The 24,437-nt window shown below is 37.9% G+C and overlaps 1 protein-coding gene across 3 annotated transcripts in view; it reads left to right on the top strand.

Annotated features, from left to right (window-relative positions):
• Positions 1-24,437, top strand: part of LOC136887044 (uncharacterized) — a 245,888-nt gene that overhangs the window by 197,201 nt on the left and 24,250 nt on the right. For all 3 annotated transcript variants that reach the window (XR_010861930.2, XM_067159754.2, XM_067159755.2), the window contains exons 3-5: positions 612-773; positions 5,324-5,531; positions 20,324-20,519. Coding sequence is in view for 2 of the 3 variants with exons in the window: in XM_067159754.2 (XP_067015855.1) it covers positions 612-773; positions 5,324-5,531; positions 20,324-20,519 (566 nt within the window). In the remaining variant the exon portion in view is untranslated. The remainder of the gene's footprint in view (positions 1-611; positions 774-5,323; positions 5,532-20,323; positions 20,520-24,437) is intronic.

The following is a 24,437-nucleotide window of genomic DNA, read 5'->3' as shown; positions in this document are numbered from 1 at the left end:
CCTTGCCAATATGGGCTGGCGACCACACGGAAGACATCTACAAAAAAGCCACCACCATCATTGAACAATATATCCATGTTAGCGATACTCTGTGTTGACGTGGACTAAGCAACAAAAATCTAAATTCATAAATATCTCTGTTATCATACCGGTACAGTAAAACTGTATAAGACATAAATGATGGAGAAAGGTATTATCTTCTGTATTACTTTTGTTATGTAGTGTTTATCGATAGGACAACTAATAACATAGATATTTGAGAATTAAATTTAGGTCTTTCCCTAAACTACCATTTCATCAAGTGTGAATACAATTATTTATAGCCTAGATTGTAGTGCTTTGTCCGGATTTATATATAACTTTTCATTCAATTCTGTTGAGCCATTCTCTCGTGATGCTTGTGCATACCTACACACAGACAGAGATGATGGAAAAATAAAAATTGCAGTTCCTTCCTACTGTGGACACGACTGATATAGAAATACCATTATTTTTAAAATTCTAAGCAATGTACAGACAGAACTCTTACTTTATATAATTAGCCTATATAGATATAGACATGTGACTGTGAAAAGTAAAACCGAGAGGTAATATAATTTTGCTTGTTACAGACCTATGACAGCAGACAGCTGATGGTAACCATCTTCATCTGTCTATGGGGTGCTCGACTCTCCGGCTACCTCCTCTATCGCATCTTGAAAATAGGCAGAGACAAACGGTTTGATGATAAGCGTAGTAATGTAATCCGCTTTGCTGTTTTCTGGACATTCCAGGCAAGTTTAATTAAGATAAGTGTTTATATATGATAAAGTACAATGGCTACCCTCTTTATGCTTTATATCATTAATTCCTTTATACTTCATACTAGCAAGATACCCATGCTTCGCTACGGTTTTAAACTGAAAATTATTATTCAAAGTTTTACATTTTGGAGAGTCCACTGTCTGCTAAGCCTGTAAAATACACCCTCAGTTCCTTACATCAAACGTTTTTGGGGGAATGATTATTTATTTACAGATCTAAGACTCATTTGAACCCTATACGTAAGAATTTGAATGTCTTAAACCCTATCTTATTTAAAATCTGGGATGTAAAAACAACCAACCTGTGAAATTTTGATTCTGTACGTCGAACAGTAATGGATGAATGTATACTTTTTAAGGGGTGAATGTTTTTGAATATTTATTAACATATAGAGTACAGAAGACCAACTTTCATACAAAAAATAAGTTAGTGCCTGAAAGTGCTTTGGAGGGTCAACTGCCATCTAACCCCTTAGAGGAGAAATATTTTGAAGTATATGATATTTTACACCTAGGACATAAAAAAACACCCTTCTAGTAAAATTACAATGTTATACATCAAACAGATTTGGAGGGATGAATAATTTTGTTTACGGAGCTAACCACATTTAACACTTTAGGGTTTGAACGTTAAAAAATTTTCCTACTTCACACCTACGATTTAGAATTGAAATTTTATCTTCATACATTAAACTGTTTTGGAGGAAGGAATGAACATATTTGTTTTTGGATCTTAACCCCCATTTAACTCTCTGAGTGGTTAAATTTATTTCAAATGTTCTGTTATTTAACACCTAGGATATCTTTTGGAATTTTTACTTCATAATTCACAGGGTTCCATATAAATGGATATTTTTGTCATCATTCCTCACCCCCAGACAAAACCCCCTTAGGGGTGTATTGTTTTAAGTCCATTTCTTATTTTTATCCTCATAAAAATAATTCAACTCCTTAAGTTGATTCCACCCCCATTCCCCGGTGAAAAACACATGTGCCTTTATTTTTAAAGGAGATTCTAAATACCAATTCTCATGTCTGTGTCATCTTCAGTAATTGAGATATAAGTATCCTCATTTTACATTTTACAGTCCTTTATACAATCCCCACCTCTTAAATGTTTTTCCAAAACAAAAAATACGTGTTACTTTATTTTTAAAAAAGATTAAAAATACCAATTTTCATGCTTGTAATATGTGATAAGTTTTTTGATATACTGTAGATATGGTCATTTTAAAAATTCACCCCATTTAACACTTCCCATTAAGTGGATTTGCAGAAAACAAATTATGCGTGTTCCTTTACTCTTACAGGAGATCCAAATACCAATTGTCACGTTTGTAACATCTTCAGTATTTGATATATAAGTGTCCTCATAAAAATAATTCAACACTTTCTTCAGTTCTCTTCACCCACCCCACCCCCTTAAGTGGATTTTCTGAAAACAAAAGAATATGTGTTTATTTTTAAAGAAGACTCCAAATACAAATTTTCATGTCTGCAACATCTTCAGTTTTTGAGATTTAAGTATCCTCATAAAAAGAGTTCAACTCAATTTTCAGTTCTTTTTACAACCCCGTTAAGTGAATTTTCCAAAAACAAAAATACGTGTTACTTTATTTTTAAAAGAGATTAAAAATACCAATTTTCATGCCTGTAATATGTGATAAGTTTTTTGATATACTGTAGATATGGTCATTTTAAAAATTCACCCCATTTAACACTTCCCATTAAGTGGATTTGCAGAGGACAAATTATGCATGTTCCTTTACTTTTATAGGAGATCCAGATACCAATTTTCATGTCTGTAGCATATTCAGTATTTGATATATAAGTGTCCCCATATAAATAATTCAGCTCTTTCTTCAGTTCTTTTCACCCAGCCAACCCCCTTAAGTGGATTTTCCGAAAACAAAATAATACGTGTTTCTTTATTTTCAAAGAAGATTCCAAATACAAATTTTCATGTCTGTAACATCTTCAGCTTTTGAGATATAAGTATCCTCATAAAAATAGTTCAACTCAATTTTCAGTCCTTTTTACAACTCCGTTAAGTGAATTTTTCAAAAACAAAAATACGTGTTCCTTTACTTTTACAGGAGATTCCAAATACCAACTTTCACATCTATAACATGTTACGTTTTTGAGATATATCGTAGATATACTCATTTTAAAAATTTGCCCCATTTGTGACTCATGTTTACTCCCTCTTAAAAAGATTTTCTGTAAAGAAAAGAATACGTGTTTCTTTATTTTTAAAGAAGATTCCAAATACCAGTTCTCACATCTACATCTCACTGCTACATTTTTGAGATATAGATACACTCATTTTAAAAATTCACCCCCCTTTTCAATCCCTTAGCGATGGACTATCCAAAAATCTCCTTTAGTGAGCACCTACATTGTAATATAAATGTATCCTCAAAATTTCATTTATGTTCAGTAGTTTTGGCTGAAACTAGTTCCTAGATTAGAAATGCAGTTTAAACATTGCATAATATAGTATTGGAAAGGTGGACTATTACAACATAAGTTTAATTATTATTGTGGCATATGATAATTAATTATCACAGTAAGGTTACGGTAACAAGTTTCCGATATAAACCAAATTTGGTGAAGATTATGCAATAATGATTCACAATGGATACTATCATAAGCTTTTTGAAAATCAACATAAGTGATAACTAAATTTTTGCTCCTAATCCTTTGATGTTTTATAATACATCTGAGACTGATAATTTGATCTGGACAGCTTCGTCCTGGATGAAAACCACCCTGATATTCACCAAATTTACTATCAAGTTGTTCATGAATTCTGGAATACAAAATCTTGGAAAAAATCTTATAAGTGATATCCAGCAAAGAAATTCCTTGATACTTACTAGGATCTGATCTATCGCCTTTTTTGTGTAGTGGGTGTATAATTGTAACATTCCACACTTCATGCAATTTTTCGGTATTCCATATGTCAATGAGATGTTTATGTAAATTCCAAATAATCTGTACATTTGCATTCTTCCAAAGTTCCGCTACTAACCTGTATTATTATGTTTCTCATTTATAGTTTTAATTTTAAATTTTCTTGTTATTCATTTTCTTCTTTCCCTTCTTCTTATCATTATTATTGTTATTACAGTAGAGTCTCGATTATTCGACTTAAACGGGACCTGGAGTACGTCGGATCACCGAAAATGTCGGATAATACGGAATAACTTTGAAAATGAACTAAAACAAACAGGAAGGCTATACTGTATTATGTACTATGTTTTACGGGAGTCTGTTTATTGACTTATTAATTCAATTGTACAGTAGATGCAGTACTCTTTTCTTACTACGCCTGTAGTCAGGTGCAGACGTCTTGGCTTGGGCTGCAAGAGTTTTGATGTCTTGAAATTCAGCCCAGTCTCATTACAATTAAAAATCTGATCACCGGTTAATCCTCCAGCAAGAATTATTTCTTGAAATTGTCTTTTAAATTTCACAACCTCATCGGATTTAGCTGACAGTTTTTCTCCACAGATATTAAACTGCCCAATGCCGTACCTTTTCCACCGATCAAGCCACCCAGCACTGGCAGTAAAATTAGGGTCCCTTTATTAAACTCCTTCTGGATATACACCGCCATTTCTTGCAGAATGGGGCCAGATATTGACAAGTCCTTTTACTGGTTTTTAGTGAACCAAAGAAATAGTGGTTCACTTACTTTTTCGTACTCACATTTTCCATTGTTTTTTCTTTAATTTTCAGTGCATCACTTGTTGCTCTGGTAGAGCACCACTTTTCAATTTATTCCCTCGTATGTTTCCTGTCTCCCACTGTAACACGTCCAACACTATAATCTGAAGCCATTTTTTGGAGAGTTTCCCCTTTGTCCAGTCTCTTTAACCCACTCTACTTTTCTTCCACAGAAACAATCACTTTCTTACGTTTACTCGCCATACTCACAGAGGATATGAAAACTATAACATCCGCACCCAACCAATACTACATTGAACAATCCTACCGTATGACTGCCAGTGCTTGTCCCACAGCCGCACCCTCCACACCCCGTGTCCCAGAATTGCATCCACCTAAAGTTCAAATTAAGCCTACCAGTGTCGGATAACACGGAGTGTCGGATAAGCTAAGGTCGGTTGAGCGAGACTCTACTGTACTTTTGTTTTGATGTTTTTAGAGTTTAAATCTCATGTGTCATGAAGTAACATTCGGCTCAGGCCTGTGTACTTTCTTATTATTAAATAAATAAATATTAAATAAATAAATACTTTTTCTTTTAAAATGTACAAAAGTTGCGGTTGTGAGAGATTAAGTGTATTTTTTTTTTGGTAAAAGAGAAAGGAACCTGTAATAAGTACCAATTTCAGCTGTTGGAACATTCTCATTTCCTCAGTATCACTGTGGATAACAGATAGAATATGGATTTTTTGCATATACAAGATAGATATATACAGTGTGCCCCCTGTATTCCTCGTAGTCATATATTTTTTAATCATTTTAAACCTATATGTAATCCTCTATTTCAGGCTATCTGGGTTTTTGTTGTGAGCCTTCCAGTGATATTCATAAACTCACCTCACAATGCAATTCCGCCCGCACCAAAGACGATGACTACTCTGGACTCTGCTGGGACAGGACTCTTTGTGATTGGCCTCTTGGCTGAAACCTATGCTGACCTACAGAAATTTTCATTCCGTCAGGATCCTGCTAATAAGGGAAAATGGTGTAACGATGGTGAGTTTCAGCACTTTGAGAATAAATGAGCATGATGGTAGATATTTCTTGTAAGTATGTGCCCCCTGCCTAACATAATAAAGTGTTCTGTTTGCTGTAGGGTTGCCGGATTTGTTTTGATAAGAAAGGAAGATTGTACAATAATAAGGAATATTTTAAAGATGAGGAATTTAAATGTGAATGTATTAGTTGTTATGCATTTTTTCTATACAATAACATCATTAGGCATTTACCTATGAAAGAACGAACCTTGTTAGATTGTATCACTCATATTTTTGAGATGTTTTAGCAGCTACAAGTAATTTAGAGGTATCTTAAAAGTGAAGCTTCCATGGTGTGTAGAGTTATTTAGATCTTTTTCCGGATTGAACCGTGTTCTTGTTTTCTGTACATTCCATACAGTCAGCCGATGTTTCAAATACATTGAATGACTGTACTTGTTTACATCACTGAATTCAATATTTTTTGTCTAAATACTTCAAAATGTTGTCATAGCACAACATACATGAAGTCTTCCTCAGTTTCCTTCTGCTTGTTTGACTTTAAACTTTTCAACTTTTCCTTGGCCCCACTTCCATTAAACTGGTCTAATATTATTTGCTGAAATATTTTGTTGAGTATTTCTACTGTCTTGAAAGATTCAATTATACTGATATTGCTCTTTTCAAGAGATTTTGATGCATTGTCCATAATGCTGCACACATTCACTGAAAATTCCAGGTAGCACTGGGCTACTATTAACTTAGCTGTATTTTCATCCACATCAAAAAGTATTCTGCAGGTTTTTAAATCAATCAGGAAAGCAAAACACTGAACACAAACTGGGGACATTTTCCAGTATAGTTTATTTGAAGCACCCAGTGGTGGGTGGTGATTATTCTTTAGGTGGTGTCAGCAATTCAAAATTTGTAAACAAATCTTTCAAACTTGCAAGTGCTGACAGTACATATTTACCTGTGCTATATAAGTTTCATGAAATCAGATTATTTAACTTTGCTACTGTATAAGACCATTCTGTTAATAATGTATTGATTAAAATTAATTTATAAATTGAGAAACTAATATCAATATTTACTTTAATCCACATGCATTTTTTCTCAAAATTCATGGAAATTACTGAACAAATTAACCCCTCAGAAAAAATAATTATGAAGAAAATACATGTTGGGTCTATGCACCAAAAGCATTTGTTTCAAAACCTTGAACAACACCTTCAAATAAACTAATATGAATAGTACTGAAACTATATTTTTGCCTCACATAGGAATAAATAACCATGCACCAACATTATTCACACGTGCAATCAGTTAACACGAAACTGAAATATACATAATGCCTTTCCTTCAACTTCAAGACTACTTTACATACACACATAAATTTGCAAGGGATATCTGCTGCAACCTACATTATTACACAAAACAATAATTGTAAACACTATTCATAAACACACAAAATAAACACCAGAAAAGTTTACAATTTTGATATTTTTGTGCTTGCATTCTGGTAGGTAAATGTAACTGTATCGCCAACTTACATTAATGAAACAGAGCAAAATTAATTACAAAAATCCTAGATTGTTACATTACAATTAATAGAGGAAGATGTATTTCTGTCACTAATGTGAGTTTAAAAAATAAGTCTCTAAGTAACTATTTTAACACTAGAGAACAAAGAATATCTTGTCATTAAAAGATATAATAGTCATCAGATCATCATCATCGTCATCATCATCATCATCATCATCATCATCATCATCGATTTTCCGCTCCAGCAAGCCGCGAAGTCGTCAGATACAGTGACAAAATTGCTGTATTGGTTACATACTCTAGTCACCTAGTGGTAGAAATATAAAGCAGTCTTTACGTTAGATGTTAGATGCTGCAGTCTAGTGAACGTTATTGAAGCATTGCATCAAGCAGCCGCTGGTACACTCTCAGCCCTAAACAAAACATACCAGATGAATCAAATATAAACCGGAATTATTTTACAGTTTTATTGAATCCACCAACAAATGCACAACAAGCACCTCATTTTTCTACATAGTCTCCCAAATTTGAGACACTTCTTTGCCACCGAATTTACAACTTTTTTATGCCACTCTCGAAAAAAGAAGAAGAATATGTGTGCAGCCAGTTGCACACATACTCCTCTACGGCTGCATCATCATGAAATCACTTTCCTCTCGGTTCTTCTTTCAGTGGTCCAAACAAGTGGTAGTCACAAAGTGATAAGTCTGGACTGTAAGGAGGATGTTCCAGAGGTATCCAATGCATTTCCTCCAGTTTTTCCCGTGTTACAACAGTAGTGTGTGGCCTTGCATTGTCGTGCAGAAGAAGAACATCTTGGATCGGTTGCCAGCGACATTTGTTGTGATATGCAGCTTTTGTCTCAACCAAAAGATGGCAGTAATAGGTTGCGTTCACTGTCCTACATTCATGCAAGAAGTCCACAAGCAGAAAGGCGCGTTTTGGTCTTGACTAGGCCAGCTGAACCTCATTCCCGCCACTCTATAGTTGCTTGTTTTGACTCTGGGGTGTAGTGATGAATCCAAGTTTCATCGGAAGCCACAATGCGATGCAAAAAATCATATCCTTCCTCCTTGCAGTGATTTAGGTGCCTTCGACAAACATCCTGGTGGAAATTCTTTTTGTTCCTGGGTGAGGAGACGAAGAAGCCACAAGGCAGGCAATTTCCGAAGGTTGAGTTCATCACACTTCCAAAGCTTATTCCTATGAGTGAAGCAATTTCAGAAATGCTTATGCGCTTATCTTCTTCAATAAGGTCACATACAGCACAAATGTTGTCTGCAGTGATGCTTGTCCGCAGTCGTCTTTGGTGGGGCTCGTTTTCCACTTCTTCCCATCCTGTCAAAAAAATCATTTGTGCCATTCATATACCTGGGTCTTTGGAAGAGTTGTGTCCCAAAACTGTGCATAAAGCCTTCTCGAAATTTCCGAAGCTTTGGTGCCCGCCAGGAACTTGATGATGACGCACTGCGCAGTGGACGTGTGTACCTCTTGCTCGCTCGTGGCGTACTGAAGCGAGCAGTCACTCTGTGGTGTGTGACACATCAAGACCCGTACTTCGGACATCGCCAACAACATCCTTTTAAAGCCACCCATTTCTATTTGCTACTAGAGCCGCTAATTTTAAATTCCGGTTTATATTTAATGCACCCAATATAAAACCCATAAACCCAAGCCAAACAGTGCACGTAAGATCTGGATCACATACTCAGAGCGCATGTCAGTTTGTGTGCTCGTTCAAATGAAGGCAGAATAAGATACGCGTAGATTTTCTTGAAATTTAATATAAACTGTTAATTGCAAAAATCCTAGATTGTTACGTTACAATTAATATAGAAAGGTGTATTTCTGTTGCTGATATGAGGTAAAAAATAAAGTCCCTAGGTGACTATTTTAACACTAGAGAATGAATAATATAATTAAAAGATATAATAGTAATCAGATACAGTGACAAAATCACTATATTGGTTACAGTGGGTGTTGTCTACGTTGCACTTGCCATATGCTGTACTCCAGTCACATAGTGGTTGAAATATAAAGCAATTTTTACATACTTGTTAGATGCTGCATTCTAGTGAATGTTACTGAAGCATTGCATCACCTCCTGGTCTACACAGATAGTGCCGTTGCCTGCTACACCCTCGAGAGTGGACAAGACCCTGTCCTTTATTCTGTTCCCTTCTTGCTTTCTCTGTACGTTTTGTTTGTAATAAAGGTAATAGAGGTGGGGGTACCATCTCATGGCAGCCCGTTGCCTTCAGTACACTCGAGCCATAAATAGGAGGCTCGACCCGAGAGGACTGTCAGTCAGCACTGGTGATGCAATGGCACATCGGCACTACCTTATAAGCTGCCCCTAGTTGCAACACAGGAGAAAAGACTGGTTTACTTTGGGTCCTTCAGTACTTGTAGGAAGTCATCAACACTCTTGGAAGCCAACACATTTTTAACCAAACGTTCGGCTTTTGTTATCTGACCAAGCTTCATGTCAATTGTGTTTCATCTAAGAACAAGAAAGATGAAATCACAGACAAAACTGAACAGAAAAAGCAACTGACTGTCGAATGTACTATATTCAGTCACCACTGATCTGTATTTAGGGCTGTCGCCCATGTGGCAGATTTGCTATCAGTTCTTTACCTAGTCTTTTCTTGAACAGTTTCTAATAACTTGAACATTTACTGAACAAACCCTTGGTAAATTATTCCAATCCCTAATTGCTCTTTATATAAACAAATATTTGCCTCAATTTATCCTCTTGAATTCCAGCTTTATCTTCATATTCAAGCTTATGCATCTACTAATGTCAATCCGTGCCATCTCTCCACTGTAAGCTTGGAACATACCGCTTATTACAAGTTATAAACCTCATTATTGATCCGTATTGAAAATTGCTATAGTTCAAAAACAATGAAGGTATTTATTAAACCACCTGTTCAATACGTTACATCCACTTATAAGAGGTTACATAAATATTTAAAAAATTAAAAATATCTGAGTGTGGAAGAGGTGTTGAGGTTTCTTAGCACTGTTTTCTGGTGTAATTTGGCTGATGCTTTTATCCTTTCTTGGAGAAATGGAGCTCAGTTGTGCCTTTGTAACTCACGGTAAAAATTTTTCGTAATACTACTCTTTTATCAAAAAACGACCAGAAAAAAATGTGCTGCTTTCCATTGGATCTTTTCTGGTTCTCATATTAAGTAATCCAGGTGTGGGTCCAATTCACTGGAACCATACTCTAATTGGGGTCTTACGAGGGACTTACATGCCCTCTCCTCTTCATGCTTACTACAACCCCTAAATACCCTCATAACCTTATGAGGAGATCTAAAACCTTTATTTACAACCTTGTTAATGTGTTTTCTTATATTAACACCTAGGTACTTCCAGTGATCTCCATGAGGTACTGGAAGTTTAACTATAGCTTAATTTCATGGAGCTTAATTTTGAAGTTTATTTTGCTCAGATATTCAACTTCAAACTTGGATTCTCATACTTTCTGTACCAATAGTAGCCTATCTCCTTCAAACCTAATACAGATGCAGTCTGATGTGTATTTTGCACCACTTTGCTGTGGTAATTGTCATGTATAGTTTATTTTGTACTTACAGCAATTCTTTGCTGAATACTAGCCACAGCGACAGCATGTGGGGTTCAAACAGAAAGTAACCTACTCCTTTTTGCATTTCATACATTTTCAGTTTATTATTTTTATAACTTTGTGACTTAAGTCTTGTTTGTTTGTTTGTTTGTTTGTTTGTTTGTTTGTTTGTTTGTTTGTTTGTTTGTTTGTTTTACATCACACTGACACAGACGGGACTTACAGCGAGGATGGGATAGGAAAGGGCTAAGACTAAAAAGGAAGTGATCATGAGAAATCACAGAAAACCATCTTCAGATCTGTCAATAGTTGAATTTGAACCACTATCTCCTAAATGCCAGCTGACACTACCCAAACTGATGGTCATCTCACTATGTTTTTGTTACAGTTGTCCAAGCATTATATACTGGAGCTGAATGAATCCTGTTGAAAGGTCCAATTCTGAATATGGAAGAGGATATTGTTGAGGTTTTTTAGCACTGTTTTCTGGTGCAATTTGGCTGATGCTTTTATCCTTTTCTTGGAGAAATAGAGCTCAGTTGTGCCCTTGTAACTCACAGTCCACCAAATCATGATTGATGCAGAAATATGGCCTGTCTGAACCCTTGAGTATTATTGCCAACTTCTCTTGAACTTGTGATGTACACTGATGAACCATTATATTATGACCACCTAGCTAACACAACTTAGGATTACCTCTAACGCACTGAACTGCAGCCACTCCATGAGGCGTTGATTCAACAGGGTGATACAAGGTATCCTGGGCTATCTCATTCCTCAAGCACAGCAGCAGGTCTTCCACTTGGCATGCATTGCGAGGCAGTGATGTAGTACGAACCTGCTTCTTCAATTAGGTTTATATCAATTCTACTTGGTGGCCACAAAATTAAAGCAAATTCATTGCCATGTTCCTCGAACCTGTCCTTCATAATCATGGCAGTATGGCATGACATGGCACATTGTCCTATTGGAAGTGGCTGTCACCAGCAGGCAATTTAATTGACATGAACGGATGAACTTGTTTCCTAATAATATCGATATACCAGAGTGGTGGGGGTGATTATTGTTTTAAGAGGAAGTACAACTGGGCAACCATCCTCTATTAACACTAATCAGAGAGGAAAAGTCAAAGGGGTCCGAAACTTCGAAAACTGAAGGCATTGGCCAAAGAAAGACAAGGACCATGAAGGGCATGAAAATGAAGGAATGGTGCTGGTGGTGATTATTGTTTATAAGGAAGTGCAACTAGGTAACCATCATCTTCTTCTTCTTCTTCTTCTTTTATGACCACATAGGATCACTTTAGTCAGTCCGTCGTTCAGGTCTCTTTGAAGGGATTGTTCGGGCTTTGCGGTCCTCCCAGTACTTCTTCAGACGCTCCGATCTTCGTGCCCTTTCCTCAGTTGAAAATGTGCGTGTTGTTGGTTTGTTTTGTGTAAGGGTAAAGCGGAGGTTTGTATTCTTGAGTTTTGTATTCAATTTTATCTTATTTTTGGTGTCTTCTGTTGTAAGGCCTATTTCCTTCAGATCCTCTCTTACTTCTCTGATCCATTTACATCCTGTTGTGGTATTTTTTGAGACGAGATTGTGTTGTACTAGTTGTTTCAGAAGTCTCGAGTCCTGCATCCTCATGATATGTCCAAAGAATCCCAGTCTCCTCTTACGCATAGTATCTGTAATGGGTTCTAGCTCTTTGTACACGACTTTGTTAGGTATTAACCGCCACTGTCCATCTTTCTGATATTTTTTGTTGATACAGGTTCTTCCAATCCTCCTTTCAATTTTCTGAAGTCTGTCAGTCTTTGATTGTTTATTCAGGTAAAAGAGTGTTTCTGCTGCATATGTAGCTTCCGGTTTTATAACTGTGTTGTAGTGTTTTATTTTTGTATTTATTGATAGACATTTCTTTTTGTAGATATCCCATGTTAATTTTTGTGCTTTAGCTAATCTATTTGTTCTTACTTGGATTGAGATTTTTTTCATTTAAGTTATGTGTTATTACTTCTCCAAGAGCTGCCTCTGTGGATCCGTGGTAGAGTGTCGGCCTCCGGATCCCAAGATAGCGGGTTCAAACCCGGCAGAGGTAGTCGGATTTTTGAAGGGCGGAAAAAAGTCCAATCGACACTCCATGTCGTACGATGTCGGCATGTAAAAGATCTCTGGTGATACATTTGGTATTTACCCGACAAAATTAATTAAATCTCAGCCATAGACGCCCAAGAGAGATCCGCTTTACTCTAGGTCCGCTAGATGACAGACAGAGTAAACCGGAACGTCGAAATTGACGAGCAGACAGCCAGATGGCGTCAAATCGAAATGTCTGCAAACGGTAGCTGAGGCCATACGATTATTATTATTACTTCTCCAAGATATTTAAACTGAGTTACTATTTTGATTTTATTACCATTTATGGTGACTTCTTTTAGCTGTGTTGGTTTTTGGGGCATAATTTCTGTTTTTTCAAATGATATTTTGAGGCCAATTTTATTTGCAATGTTTTGAAGTTCTGATATCTGGGTTTTTGCTTCTTTTATGTCCACTGCTAGTAATGCTAAATCGTCAGCAAAACCCAGGCAATTTGTTTTGATTTTTCGGCCAATCTTTATTTTGGGGGGACATTTTCTAAACCATTCCCTCATTACCATTTCTAGAGCACAGTTAAATAATAGTGGTGAGAGCCCATCTCCCTGCCGTAGTCCAGTTTTAATTTCAAATGTCTCTGATGTTTCACCCCTAAACTTCACTTTTGACTTGGTATTGGTGAGAGTCAATTTTATCATGTTTATTAATTTGGGGTGTAGTCCAAGGTGTCTTAAAATTTTAAACAGAGATTCTCTATGGATGCAATCATAAGCTTTCTCGAAATCTACAAATGTTATCACCATATCTCTGTTTCTTCTCCTGTTATAGTCCATTATCAACTTAAGACTCATGATCTGATCAGGACAGCTCCTCCAGGGTCTGAAACCTCCTTGATATTCTCCTAGTTCTTTCTCAAGTTGTAAACTTATCCTATTAAGGATGATTATTGAAAATATTTTGTATGTTATGTCTAGGAGAGAGATTCCCCTGTAGTTATTAGGGTCGGTTTTGTCCCCTTTTTTGTGCAGAGGATGAATGAGGGCTGTTGTCCAGTGTTCTGGTAGTTCTTCTTTAATCCAGATAGAGACAAGTTGTTGATGGAGGGCAACTTTTGCTGAGGTTCCTGCATATTTCCAGATTTCCGCAAAGGTCTGATCTTCTCCTGGCGCTTTGTAGTTTTTTAATTTATTAATTTATTCAGAGCTTGGTAGACTTCCTTTATTGTGGGGGGATTGATGTTTTCTGGTGATGTTTTTATCGAGGTGTTGGTGTCCAAATGAAGGAGTTCTGTAGGTTCCTCACAATTTAAAAGCTTGTTGAAATGTTTAGCCAGAATTTCTGCATTGTCTTTATTGTTATGGGCCAGCTTACCATCTTCATCCTTCATCAGTAGGGTCGGGGGTTCATATTTTTGGAGCTGCTTTCTGAAGGTTTTGTAGTAGTCCCTTGATTTAGTTTTACTGAACTGTTCTTCAATTAACTGCAGGGTGTCCTTATGATGTTGTCTTTTTATTCTTCTTAAGCTTGGGTAGTTTCTTTTCTCTGTTTTACTAGCTTTTGATAGGATATTTCTGCCTTTTGGGACTGATGTAATAGCCATGCCTGATGTCTTTTCTCCACTGTTTCATCACATTCACTGTTCCACCATTGGTGTTTTTTACGTGGTTTAATTGGAGCTAGGTCTTCTGCAATTTGTTTAAGGTTGTGTACTAAGTCTTCAAGTTTGTCTGTGATTTTTATTTTTTCAGTTGCTTTCTGGTAATTTTTGTTGTTGATTAGCTGGGTAGGATCTATTTTTCTTTTAGTTTTAAGGGCTTGCTTTTGTTGTCTCCTCTGGGGAGTGAGTTTAATTTTAATTTTAACTACGTAGTGATCTGAACCTGTGTCTATTCCTCGGAGGACTTTGACGTTATAGATCTCTTTGTGGTGGTATTTGTCCATGCAGACGTGGTCCAGTTGCCATTCTCCTTTAGTGTAGTCAGGGTGTTTCCATGTTTTGAGTTTTTGAGGTTTCCTCTTAAAACATGTAGATTTTGAGATTAAATTATGGTTTCTACACAGGTCAACTAGTCTCTCTCCATTTTTATTTGTTTTCTTGTGTGCTGGCCATTTTCCGATGATGTCACGGTATTTTCTTTCTCTGCCTAGTTGAGCGTTGAAGTCGCCTATTAATAATTTTATACGGTGTTTGGGGATGTTATCTATGGTCTGGTCCAATAGGTCCCAAAATTCTCCTGTTTCCTCCTGGTCTTTTGAGGAGTTGTTTTTATCATTAGTGGGAGCATGGGCATTTATTATAGTATAGATTTTATTAGATGCCTTTAAGGTGAGCGTTGAGAGTCGTGGAGACTGTGATCTGAATTCTTGAACTGAGTTTATTATTTTAAGGCTGACCAAAAATCCTGTTCCAAATTGTGGGACATTCTTCATCACTCTCTTCCCGGGTATACCTTTATAAAGTCTGTACCCTTGAGATTCCAAGGCATCCTGGTCAGTGTTTCTAATTTCCTGTAATCCCATGATAAGAATTTTGTGTTGGTCCATTATGTCGGTGATCACTTTTAGTTTACCGGTTTGCATGAGTGAGTTTATGTTGTGTGTAGAGAAGTATGTTATCTGCTTTGGTTTGATTCTTGATTTTGTCTCATTCGTGTATGTAGTACTGGGGTATTTCCGTGCCTCCGACTTCACGGTATCTTTCAGGTGGCAGCCCACCGTATCCGAATGCTGCCTTCTCTGAACTCTTGGTTCAGCCGGTGGAGTATTCCTTAAAAGACCTTCCAGGGTTGACTGTCAAGGTGTCACCTGTGTGGGACTAGGTCCCGAATTACAACTCTGGATGTGATCCAGTGAGGTGATAATGAGGCCGCTCCTCTGGAGTACAGACGCCTTGTGCAGCCGCCCCTAACCTGGAGAACAGATGCTGCATAATGGATTCCAGTGGCATTTCCTCCACTGTGGGGACCATCACCCCACCCAAAGGGGCTCATTCGCCCGAAGCCGTTGGCCCCCTTAGGGAGTCAGGTTATTTCCCGCCGCCCAACACTCGGCGTTGGCAATTTTACATCTGGGTGCCAGACCAGCAAACCCTCCTCCTTTCTCATTCTGGACCCTTTGACTTTTCCTCTCTGATTAGTGTTAATAGAGGATGGTTGCCCAGTTGTACTTCCTCTTAAAACAATAATCACCCCCACCACTCTGGTATATCAATATTATTAGGAAACAAGTTCATCCGTTCATGTCAATAACACTAATCAGAGACAAAGAATGGAAGGGATCCGACACTTTGAAAAATGAAGGTATCAGCCAAAGAAAGACGAGGATCACTAAGGGCATGAAAATGAAAGACTCCCTAGGTCTCGAGTACTCTAATACCATTGGAGTTGGAAAAGAACAAGAGTTAACCAAGGGAGGTTGGATAGGATAGATGAAATTGAGGAGCCTGACAAAAGTAAGTGGAAGCAATGCCAGAACTCAGTCAAGGATTGATGTACTGGAGTAATGGGCCCCAGTAATTCCCATGAAACATCCTCCTAACCTACATACCTCTCCACCGGCCTGTCTCTGCCCAACAGTGCAACCAGGTGCCGTTGCGTACATTCACTCGGCCTTTGATGTGATGAACCAGGAATCTTGATTTGTCAGACCAGGTGACCTTTTTCCAGTCAACCATGGTTCAGCATCCTTGATGTTGTGCTCAGGTCATAAAATCAAGGAGTTTAGCTAACAATACAAGTGTGTTTTTGCAAACTCTTGTTGTGTTGTTGAAGGGTGTGGACAAAGCAGCTAGTATGTTCACTCATTGACACAATGGATTGCAGAAATCCTATATATTGCAGATTTCTATGCTGGAAATGGGCTGCCCTGTTAAACAAAATAATATTTTGATTCATTCACTGTTTGGTGCAGTTCAGTCATCCATGCACAATCATGCTTGTTATCAGGTAAGGGTCAGCGGCATGGATGGGAAATATTCATGCATCTTGGAAGCTCTCGATCAACCTAAGATGTCTGTTAATATTTCATCAGTCAGTGTAGACCCATAGCGGCAAGATAAAAAGATCAGAATTACTGATGTGAACAATGGCTTAAATCCCACTGAAATCTTATTGAGTGCTGACATTTGTGGAAATCTGTTGATTGGATATCATTATATCTTAGGATCTGGTAGTTGCTGTCAAAACATTACTGGGGTGGACCTTGATGGAAGAGTGTCAGCCAGTAGGCCTACACGATCTGACAACACTATAATGATGGTCACTTGCTTGTTTGTCAAAGGAGCCAGTATCTCTGATCTATGGAGTTTAGAATATGTGCTTGTTATTACAGATGCTGTAGAGAAGAAATTTAGGGAAGTAAACACTGCAACCAAGAAACACTAGAGACAGTACCTGTGAGTTCCAAAGGTCATTAGAAGTACATCTGCTTTGGGTAGAATGACATCCCCCACTGCCTAGCAATTATAACATTGCAATCAAATGACTCAGCTTAACCATAAAGAAATTAAAGGCAGATAAATGTTTTGTGGCATATCATTAGGTGTTCAAGGAGTGGGTGTAATAGGAAGGTGTAATAGAAGAAGTACCTGAATCAGAAAGAGGAAATTGTGGGCACTATCTGCCTCACTTCTTCTTCATTTCCTGTCTTCAGTCTTTTGGGTCCGGTTGTGAATCAAGGACCCCTACAGATTTCTATTTTTCACAGTTCCCCCAGGAACTGCGTGTCACTTTTGGGAGATGCCCTAACTATTCCTGAGGCCTCGACTCACTCAATCATTTTATAGGCTATTAGTACAATGGGCTCACCACACCCAAAGGCATTTTATACCTACTACCAGGATTTTTTTGAGGCCCCCTCTAACGTGGGGAAACAGGCGTCTTTTGCAGCCGTTCCTAACATGGAGTGCAGATGCTGCTAGTTGGACTTTTGTGGTATTACTTTTATCAAGAGACCACCAGCCCTCCTAACGAGCCTCATCTGCCCAAAGCCATTGGCTTCTTTAAATTTTATTCATATTTATCCCCAAGTCTTCTGCCATCTCCACCTTACCAAAGTCCACCTTCTCTGCCATAGATACCCTTGAGGTCTTCACTCGTAACCCTGAGGTGGGACCTTTACCAGATGTTACACACTGGGTCAGTGTACTCTGGGACTCACATAGGCAGGGGCACCACTCCCTGGGTAGGGCTGCATCTGAAGAGGGGTCCCTACATGTTACTTGTCACACTATCTACCTCACTGTCATGTTATAAAGGAAAACAGCACCACAAATGTATATGACTAGTGTTCAAAGCATCAGTCAGAGAGAAAATGAAGCCATCTGTGAATGATTGTTTGGAAAAGGATAGTAATCTAATTGAACTGATTCCTGCCATATTGCTGAGACTTAGACTGGACAGAACCAGTATAATTTCTGATATAAAAGAACTGGATACAAGCCACGCTGCGTATGGGATTCAAATACCGGCACCACAACAATACTGTACTTGGTACAGTTTCCTATTGATTTATGCTTTATCACTTGCATCAGCACCGGTTGTGCAATGTGCATGACTCATAAGTGTGGTTACCTTGTCAGTCTAAGGATTGGTCATGGGTTTAGGGCCATATGCCCCTCCTATCATCATGTACTGGTCTTTTGAAAATTCCATACCAGTGGCGGCTCGTGGCTGTAAAGTATGGTGAAGAGCTATTACCCGTTCGGTTTCGAGCGACAGATTTAGGAACTTCTTTCTTTCTTTCTTTCTTTCTTTCTTAATCTGCTTACCCTCCAGGGTTGGTTGTTGCATTGGACTCAGCGAGGGATTCCACCTCTACCGCCTCAAGGGCAGTGTCCTGGAGCTTCAGACACTGGGTCGGGGGATACAGCCGGACAGGATGACCAATACCTCGCCCAGGCGGCCTCATCTGCTATGCTGAACAGGGGCCTTGGTGGGGGATGGGAAGATTGGAAGGGATAGACAAGGAAGAGGGAAGGAAGCGGCCGTGGCCTTAAGTTAGGTACCATCCCAGCATTTGCCTGGAGGAGAACTGGGAAACCACGGAAAACCACTTCCAGAATGGCTGAGGTGGGAATCGAGCCCACCTCTACTCGGTTGATTTCCCGAGGCTGAGTGGACCCCGTTCCAGCCCTCGTACCACTTTTCAAATTTCGTGGCAGACCCGGGAATCGAACCCAGGCCTCCAGGGTGGCAGCTAATCACACTAACCACTACACCACAGAGGAGGACAAGATTTAGGAACTACGTGTTGTTTTTGGTTGTTTTGTACTCGTACCTCATACCTGTGACTGGCGGAGGGTCCAGCACGTGAACCCGATTTATTGAATTTAATGTTTGGTCATGACCACGAAAAGCTAGTTCATGCTTACTTAAATAGAGCACTGCATCAATTACCAACTGAAGGAAAAGACTATTTAAATGTACATTTTCACCGAACTGTACAATTACAATATACAGTCTGGCAATTTCCTTCAGAACATCAGAGATCGTATTTTGGTTTGTTTCCAATGTCTTGAAATCTAGCTGCCATATTTGATGTTCTGCAGAGTCTGAGTGCTTATGTAAAGAACATGTTATGTTCAAAAGGGCTGAAAATTCTTCTTTATTCCAAACGTTATTTTTATTGATAAAAGGCAAGCAGGCCCAACAAAACAACTTCTGTAGAGCTGGAGAGGAGCACAACCATGGAAATTCCTTAAACCATGATCGTTTGAAACTAAGATTGTAAGATTTATCAGAATGTTTCACTTCTTTTGTAGCACAAATTTGCAGTGATTCAGTAGGGCGATCAAAACGTAGAACTTCATTCTGATCTTCATTTCTCCAACGTGAAAATGGTGTTTATAATAAAATGCACACTATGTCATAAATAGGATACATATTTAAATGAAACAGCACAACATTACAAATGAACCACGATGCGTAAGTACTCGTACTTCACACAGGATGACGCAGGGAAGACGAAACATTCCGCTCTTCCGACAACTTCACTAGCACATTCTGCTATATGGAAAGTACGCGGGTGACATCACGGTTATCACGGCAACCGCCAAGGCCAAGCGCTAGGAGGGAGTACTTGGGAGGTAGAGGCAGCTGCGGAATCTCCCGTCTTCACTCAGTCTCACACGCCGCACTGTGGCCGACAGCCGGCGCTTACATGAGTTCCCCTGGTTCTCATCAGGTGATGAGGGGCTCCAAACACTGTACAATAAAACATTTTCTTTCCGTAAAACCAACAAATGTCATAAGAAAAATAAATTTAAGTAATTTATTATGGTAAAAATAAGTGGTGAAGTGGCACTTCACCTACTTCACCTGAAACACTGCCCCTGTTTCATACAAATTTGTCAGGAATCAAATCCAGAATACTTGAGCTGTGAGCCATATCAGACCAGTATGCCAGTACTTCCCCTTCACCTGTTGTTTGCTTTTAAATAACCAAGTGAATTTAAATATTGTAGCACATCTTTGCTTTGGTTCAAGACAGTTTCATTTGCTTTGTATTTAATTTTTTTATCTGTAGGCCTATATTTTTAAGTGTGTGATGGTTGAACTACTAATAGCTTTTGAATCTCTGTTTAGGTTTGTGGAGGCTTTCTCGACATCCCAACTATTTTGGAGAAATTGTCTTGTGGTGGGGAATTTTCATAATCTCTATGAATGTGCTAGAAGGAGTGGAATGGGTTGCCATTTTGTCACCCATATTCACAACACTTATCATCCTGTTTCTCTCTGGAATCCCTCTCTTAGAGAAGTCAGCAGATGAACGATACAGAGAGTAAGTACCTATCCTATTATCTATTTGGTTACAGAGTCAAAATACATAGAGGTAAAGATCCACTTACAAGCTGAGGATGTGATAAATACACACGTTGTAGAGTAGGATAATACAAAAATTCTACCATGTATGTGTGCAGTATTTGCTATTACTCAGATTTATATGTAAAATCGTCTTTCTGTCTGTACACTTTGAATATTAACCTATACTTGGTATTTATACCAGACAGGATAAATAATGCCTTAGTCTGTTGGGTTCAGTTTAATTTTTGTTTGTCTGTTACATCCGGAGAAAATGGATGGAAGGATTTTTATGAAACTTGGTATTTAGGTTTGCCGGCCCCATGGTGTAGGGGTACCGTGTGTGCCTCTTACCCAGAGGCCCCAGGTTTGATTTCCGGCCAGGTCAGGGATTTTTACCTGGACCTGAGGGCTGGTTCGAGGTCCACTAAGCCTACGTGTTTAGAATTGAGGAGCTATCTGACACTGAGATGACAGCCCCAGTCTAGAAAGCCAAGAATAACGGCTGAGAGAATTTGTCGTGCTGACCACATGCCACCTCGTAATCTGCAGGTCTTCTGGCTGAGCAGTGGTTGCTTGGTAGGCCAAGGCCCTTCAAGGACTGTAGTGCCATGGGGTTTGGGGTTTGGTTTAGTATTTAGGTTTAGGATAAGGGCAAGTAGGATCTTAGCTTAAAGTTGTTCAAAAAACTTAGCAGGAGGATGACTTCAGAGAGGGCTTAAAACATAAAACTATATGTACCTCTTTTGTAAATGATTTTACAGCAAAATTGTTCATGAAAAAATTGATTTAGAATATCATTTGCAAACTTTTTTTATCTTCACCTTTTTCTAATACAGTGAAAAATAAAGGAAATGATGGCAGGCATCTGCAAATGTAAGTCCAAGAGGCAATAACTAACTCTGTGGAGATCATACTGGCAACATTTTAAATGCTTTGTACTTTTTAAATATTAACCCTACTCAACTTGTATATCAATAGGAAGTAAAACATAAAATCAAACTGCACAGGGCTATAAGGAGTCAGGTAATGAGTATGCCACTACAAGCTGCTGGTAGAGAGAGGCTGCTCACCTGCGTACCTCAGAATCTTGGCAACAACATGAGGGGTCATTAGAAATGTAATTATGAACACTATAAGGGATAGTTCCATCAACGACAGTTACAACAGCTAGTATTCCATAAGATAGGATTTATGTCACTCTACATTACACATAATTTTACATTTGATTAATTTACCTACATTCTGTATTTCTTAATGGGATCAATATTTGAATTTGACCATGCAGGCAATATTTAAAAAGTTTAACATTGCAGTCTAATCCTGTTCTGAGAAAAAACTATTTTTAAGGAAAAAAACTTTGGTCTTTTAAAAGATTAATCTAATTTCAAATGGCTCACGTGAGATTGTAATGCCTAAGTGGAACATTTAAATAAAATCACCTCATAATCATTTGACTATATGCAATAGCGGCAATTGGGAATCAGAAGGGGGGGTAGGCAAGAAAATTTATAGACAACAAAATGTACTGGAGGTCTGGGGAATATAGTGCGGGGTAGACATCAAAATTGAAAGAAAATAGCTACAAAATGATAAGTTTTGGTGCTCTCCGAGCGGATTTCGACAGAGAAGTAAAGGCTGACAGTTTAGCATCTTAACTGTGATAATAATAATTTTGTGACATTTTGATTCAATTCTATACAATAAAACTTTCACTGAAGGAACAATTACAAATGTGCACATCAAAGGCTCTGTGCCATCAGATAGTGATCACGCTTCTACACGCTGCTGTGTGAGTCTCCACTACTTGCTGTGGCGCTGAAAAATCTGTTAGCTGCGTCAAATGGCATTTTAAAATTTACTTATTCATTCAGGATCAGCAACAGCATAATGCCGAATTACAAAGATCCGAGCTATGTACAATAGATATTAATCTAAAATGAAAGATATATATATTTACAAAGTACACGAATATACACAATAAAAGCTGTACAATCCTATATAACACATATTTACATAAATGACATAAACAAAGGAAAATACATTTAAATGCAAGAGCAGAAACAGGAAAGAACAAGTAGGAAAATTAATTTACACGAGAAATATCATGACGGAAGGAAGGAAATGATATGGAAATGTCTAGGTTCTGCGTATTCCTACTAATGTTTTAAATTGGGTTCGATTCCGACTTCAGCCATCCTCGAAGTGGTGTTCTATGGTTTCCCACTTCTCCTGCAGGCAAATGCTGGGAAGGTATTTAATTCAAGGCCACGGCCACTTTCTTCCCTCTTCCAATCTTCTCATTCCCTCACAAGGTCCCTGTTCAGCATAGCAGTTGAGGCCGCCCACTTGTATACCCACTACCCAAAGTCTCACGCTCCAGGACACTGCCCTTGAGGCAGTAGCGGTGGGATCCCTCACTGAGTCTGAGGGGAAGAACCAACCCTGGAGGTTAAATGGATAAGAAAGAAAGAAAGAAAGAAAGAAAGAAAGAAAGATTTTTTAATATTAAAAGGAATTAAAAATGATTATGTAACAGACAACAGGGTTTACATACCATTGCTTTTTTTATCATTCCTTTAGGTGGCTAAAATGGAATAAGAATGTATTTTTTCTCCACAATGTGGGGGGCGACTGCCCCCCCTTGCCCCCTTTATCGCCCCTACTGACTATATGTTTAGTGACAAAATAAATAAATAAATAAATAAATAAATAAATAAATAAATAAATAAATAAATAAATAAATAAATAAATAAATAAATAAATAAATAAAAACTTTTTTTAAAAATATTGAACTGTAAACAAGGTTATCCACCAAAGTATGACTTAGTCAATTATACCGGGTATATGGGAAAAGAGCATTTTTTACTCATGAATCCTATTTGTTAATAGTGGCAAAGTAAAGGAGTTATTGTTGATATTGATCAGTTCAGGTGTTAGGGTAGATCATGTAAGGATGTTTTATGATTGTGATTTGAAAACCAAATTTGCAAGTCCAGAGACATCTCAGACTGAAAACTAGGACAGACTAGGACACCAACATTTTAAAAATAAAAATATGTCATATAGTATAAAAATATTTCATTACTGAAGCATCGTCCACAGGTGATAAAAATACAGATATTCTGTTGTAACAATAAGAATGGTAGAGGGTCAATTTAATATTTAATTGTTGCTGTACTTTCCTGACTTTTATACTTTATTATTTCAATCAATTTTGCATTTCCTTTGAGGTATTTATGAACATTCTTATATTACACTTTCTGAAGGTTATGCTGCACAAACATGATGCCGTATTCCTAATAGAATTGACTGATGGTTTCTTTCTTTTGTCTGTTGGTTCTGTATTAAAGAGAATATTCTGTCAATATTTACACTGAGCTAGAACAAATACTTTAATATGACAATACTGGACAGCTTGTGTGTTCAGTGAGAATGTCTATAGTGCTGTCACACTCATGGCTTGGTGTGACCAACGCTTCAATAACATATTGCCACTTGTATGATGCACTAGTGTGTTGTTTACAGTATAATGTATCAGAGTTTGTCACCAACTAATCTTACAATGCAGTTATATTCCAAGAAAAGTGTTATCCACTGAGCAAATTACCCAGCAAGATAATGACATGGGAACTTTATAAGCACCACAAGTATTAAAATAGTCATGATCTCGCATCTGTGTTGAGGTTACCTTCTATGCCCCTTATATTAAGAAATCAATGAAATACTGTGCTGGAATGTTAGTAGGATGTAAAACCAATAAAATTACTGAACAAGCTGCTGTGCACTTTGGGTCATGTAGTTATTAGCTTGCATTCGGGAGATAGTGAGTTCGAACCCCACTGTCGGCAGCCCTAAATATTTTTTCCCCCATTGTTTCCCATTTTTACACCAGGCA

This window comes from Anabrus simplex, chromosome 1 (genome assembly GCF_040414725.1).
Source record: "Anabrus simplex isolate iqAnaSimp1 chromosome 1, ASM4041472v1, whole genome shotgun sequence".
NCBI classification, from domain to species: Eukaryota; Metazoa; Arthropoda; class Insecta; order Orthoptera; family Tettigoniidae; genus Anabrus; species Anabrus simplex.
The sequence above is the reverse complement of the archived record's forward strand: the minus strand, read 5'-3'. Positions and strand labels throughout refer to the sequence as shown.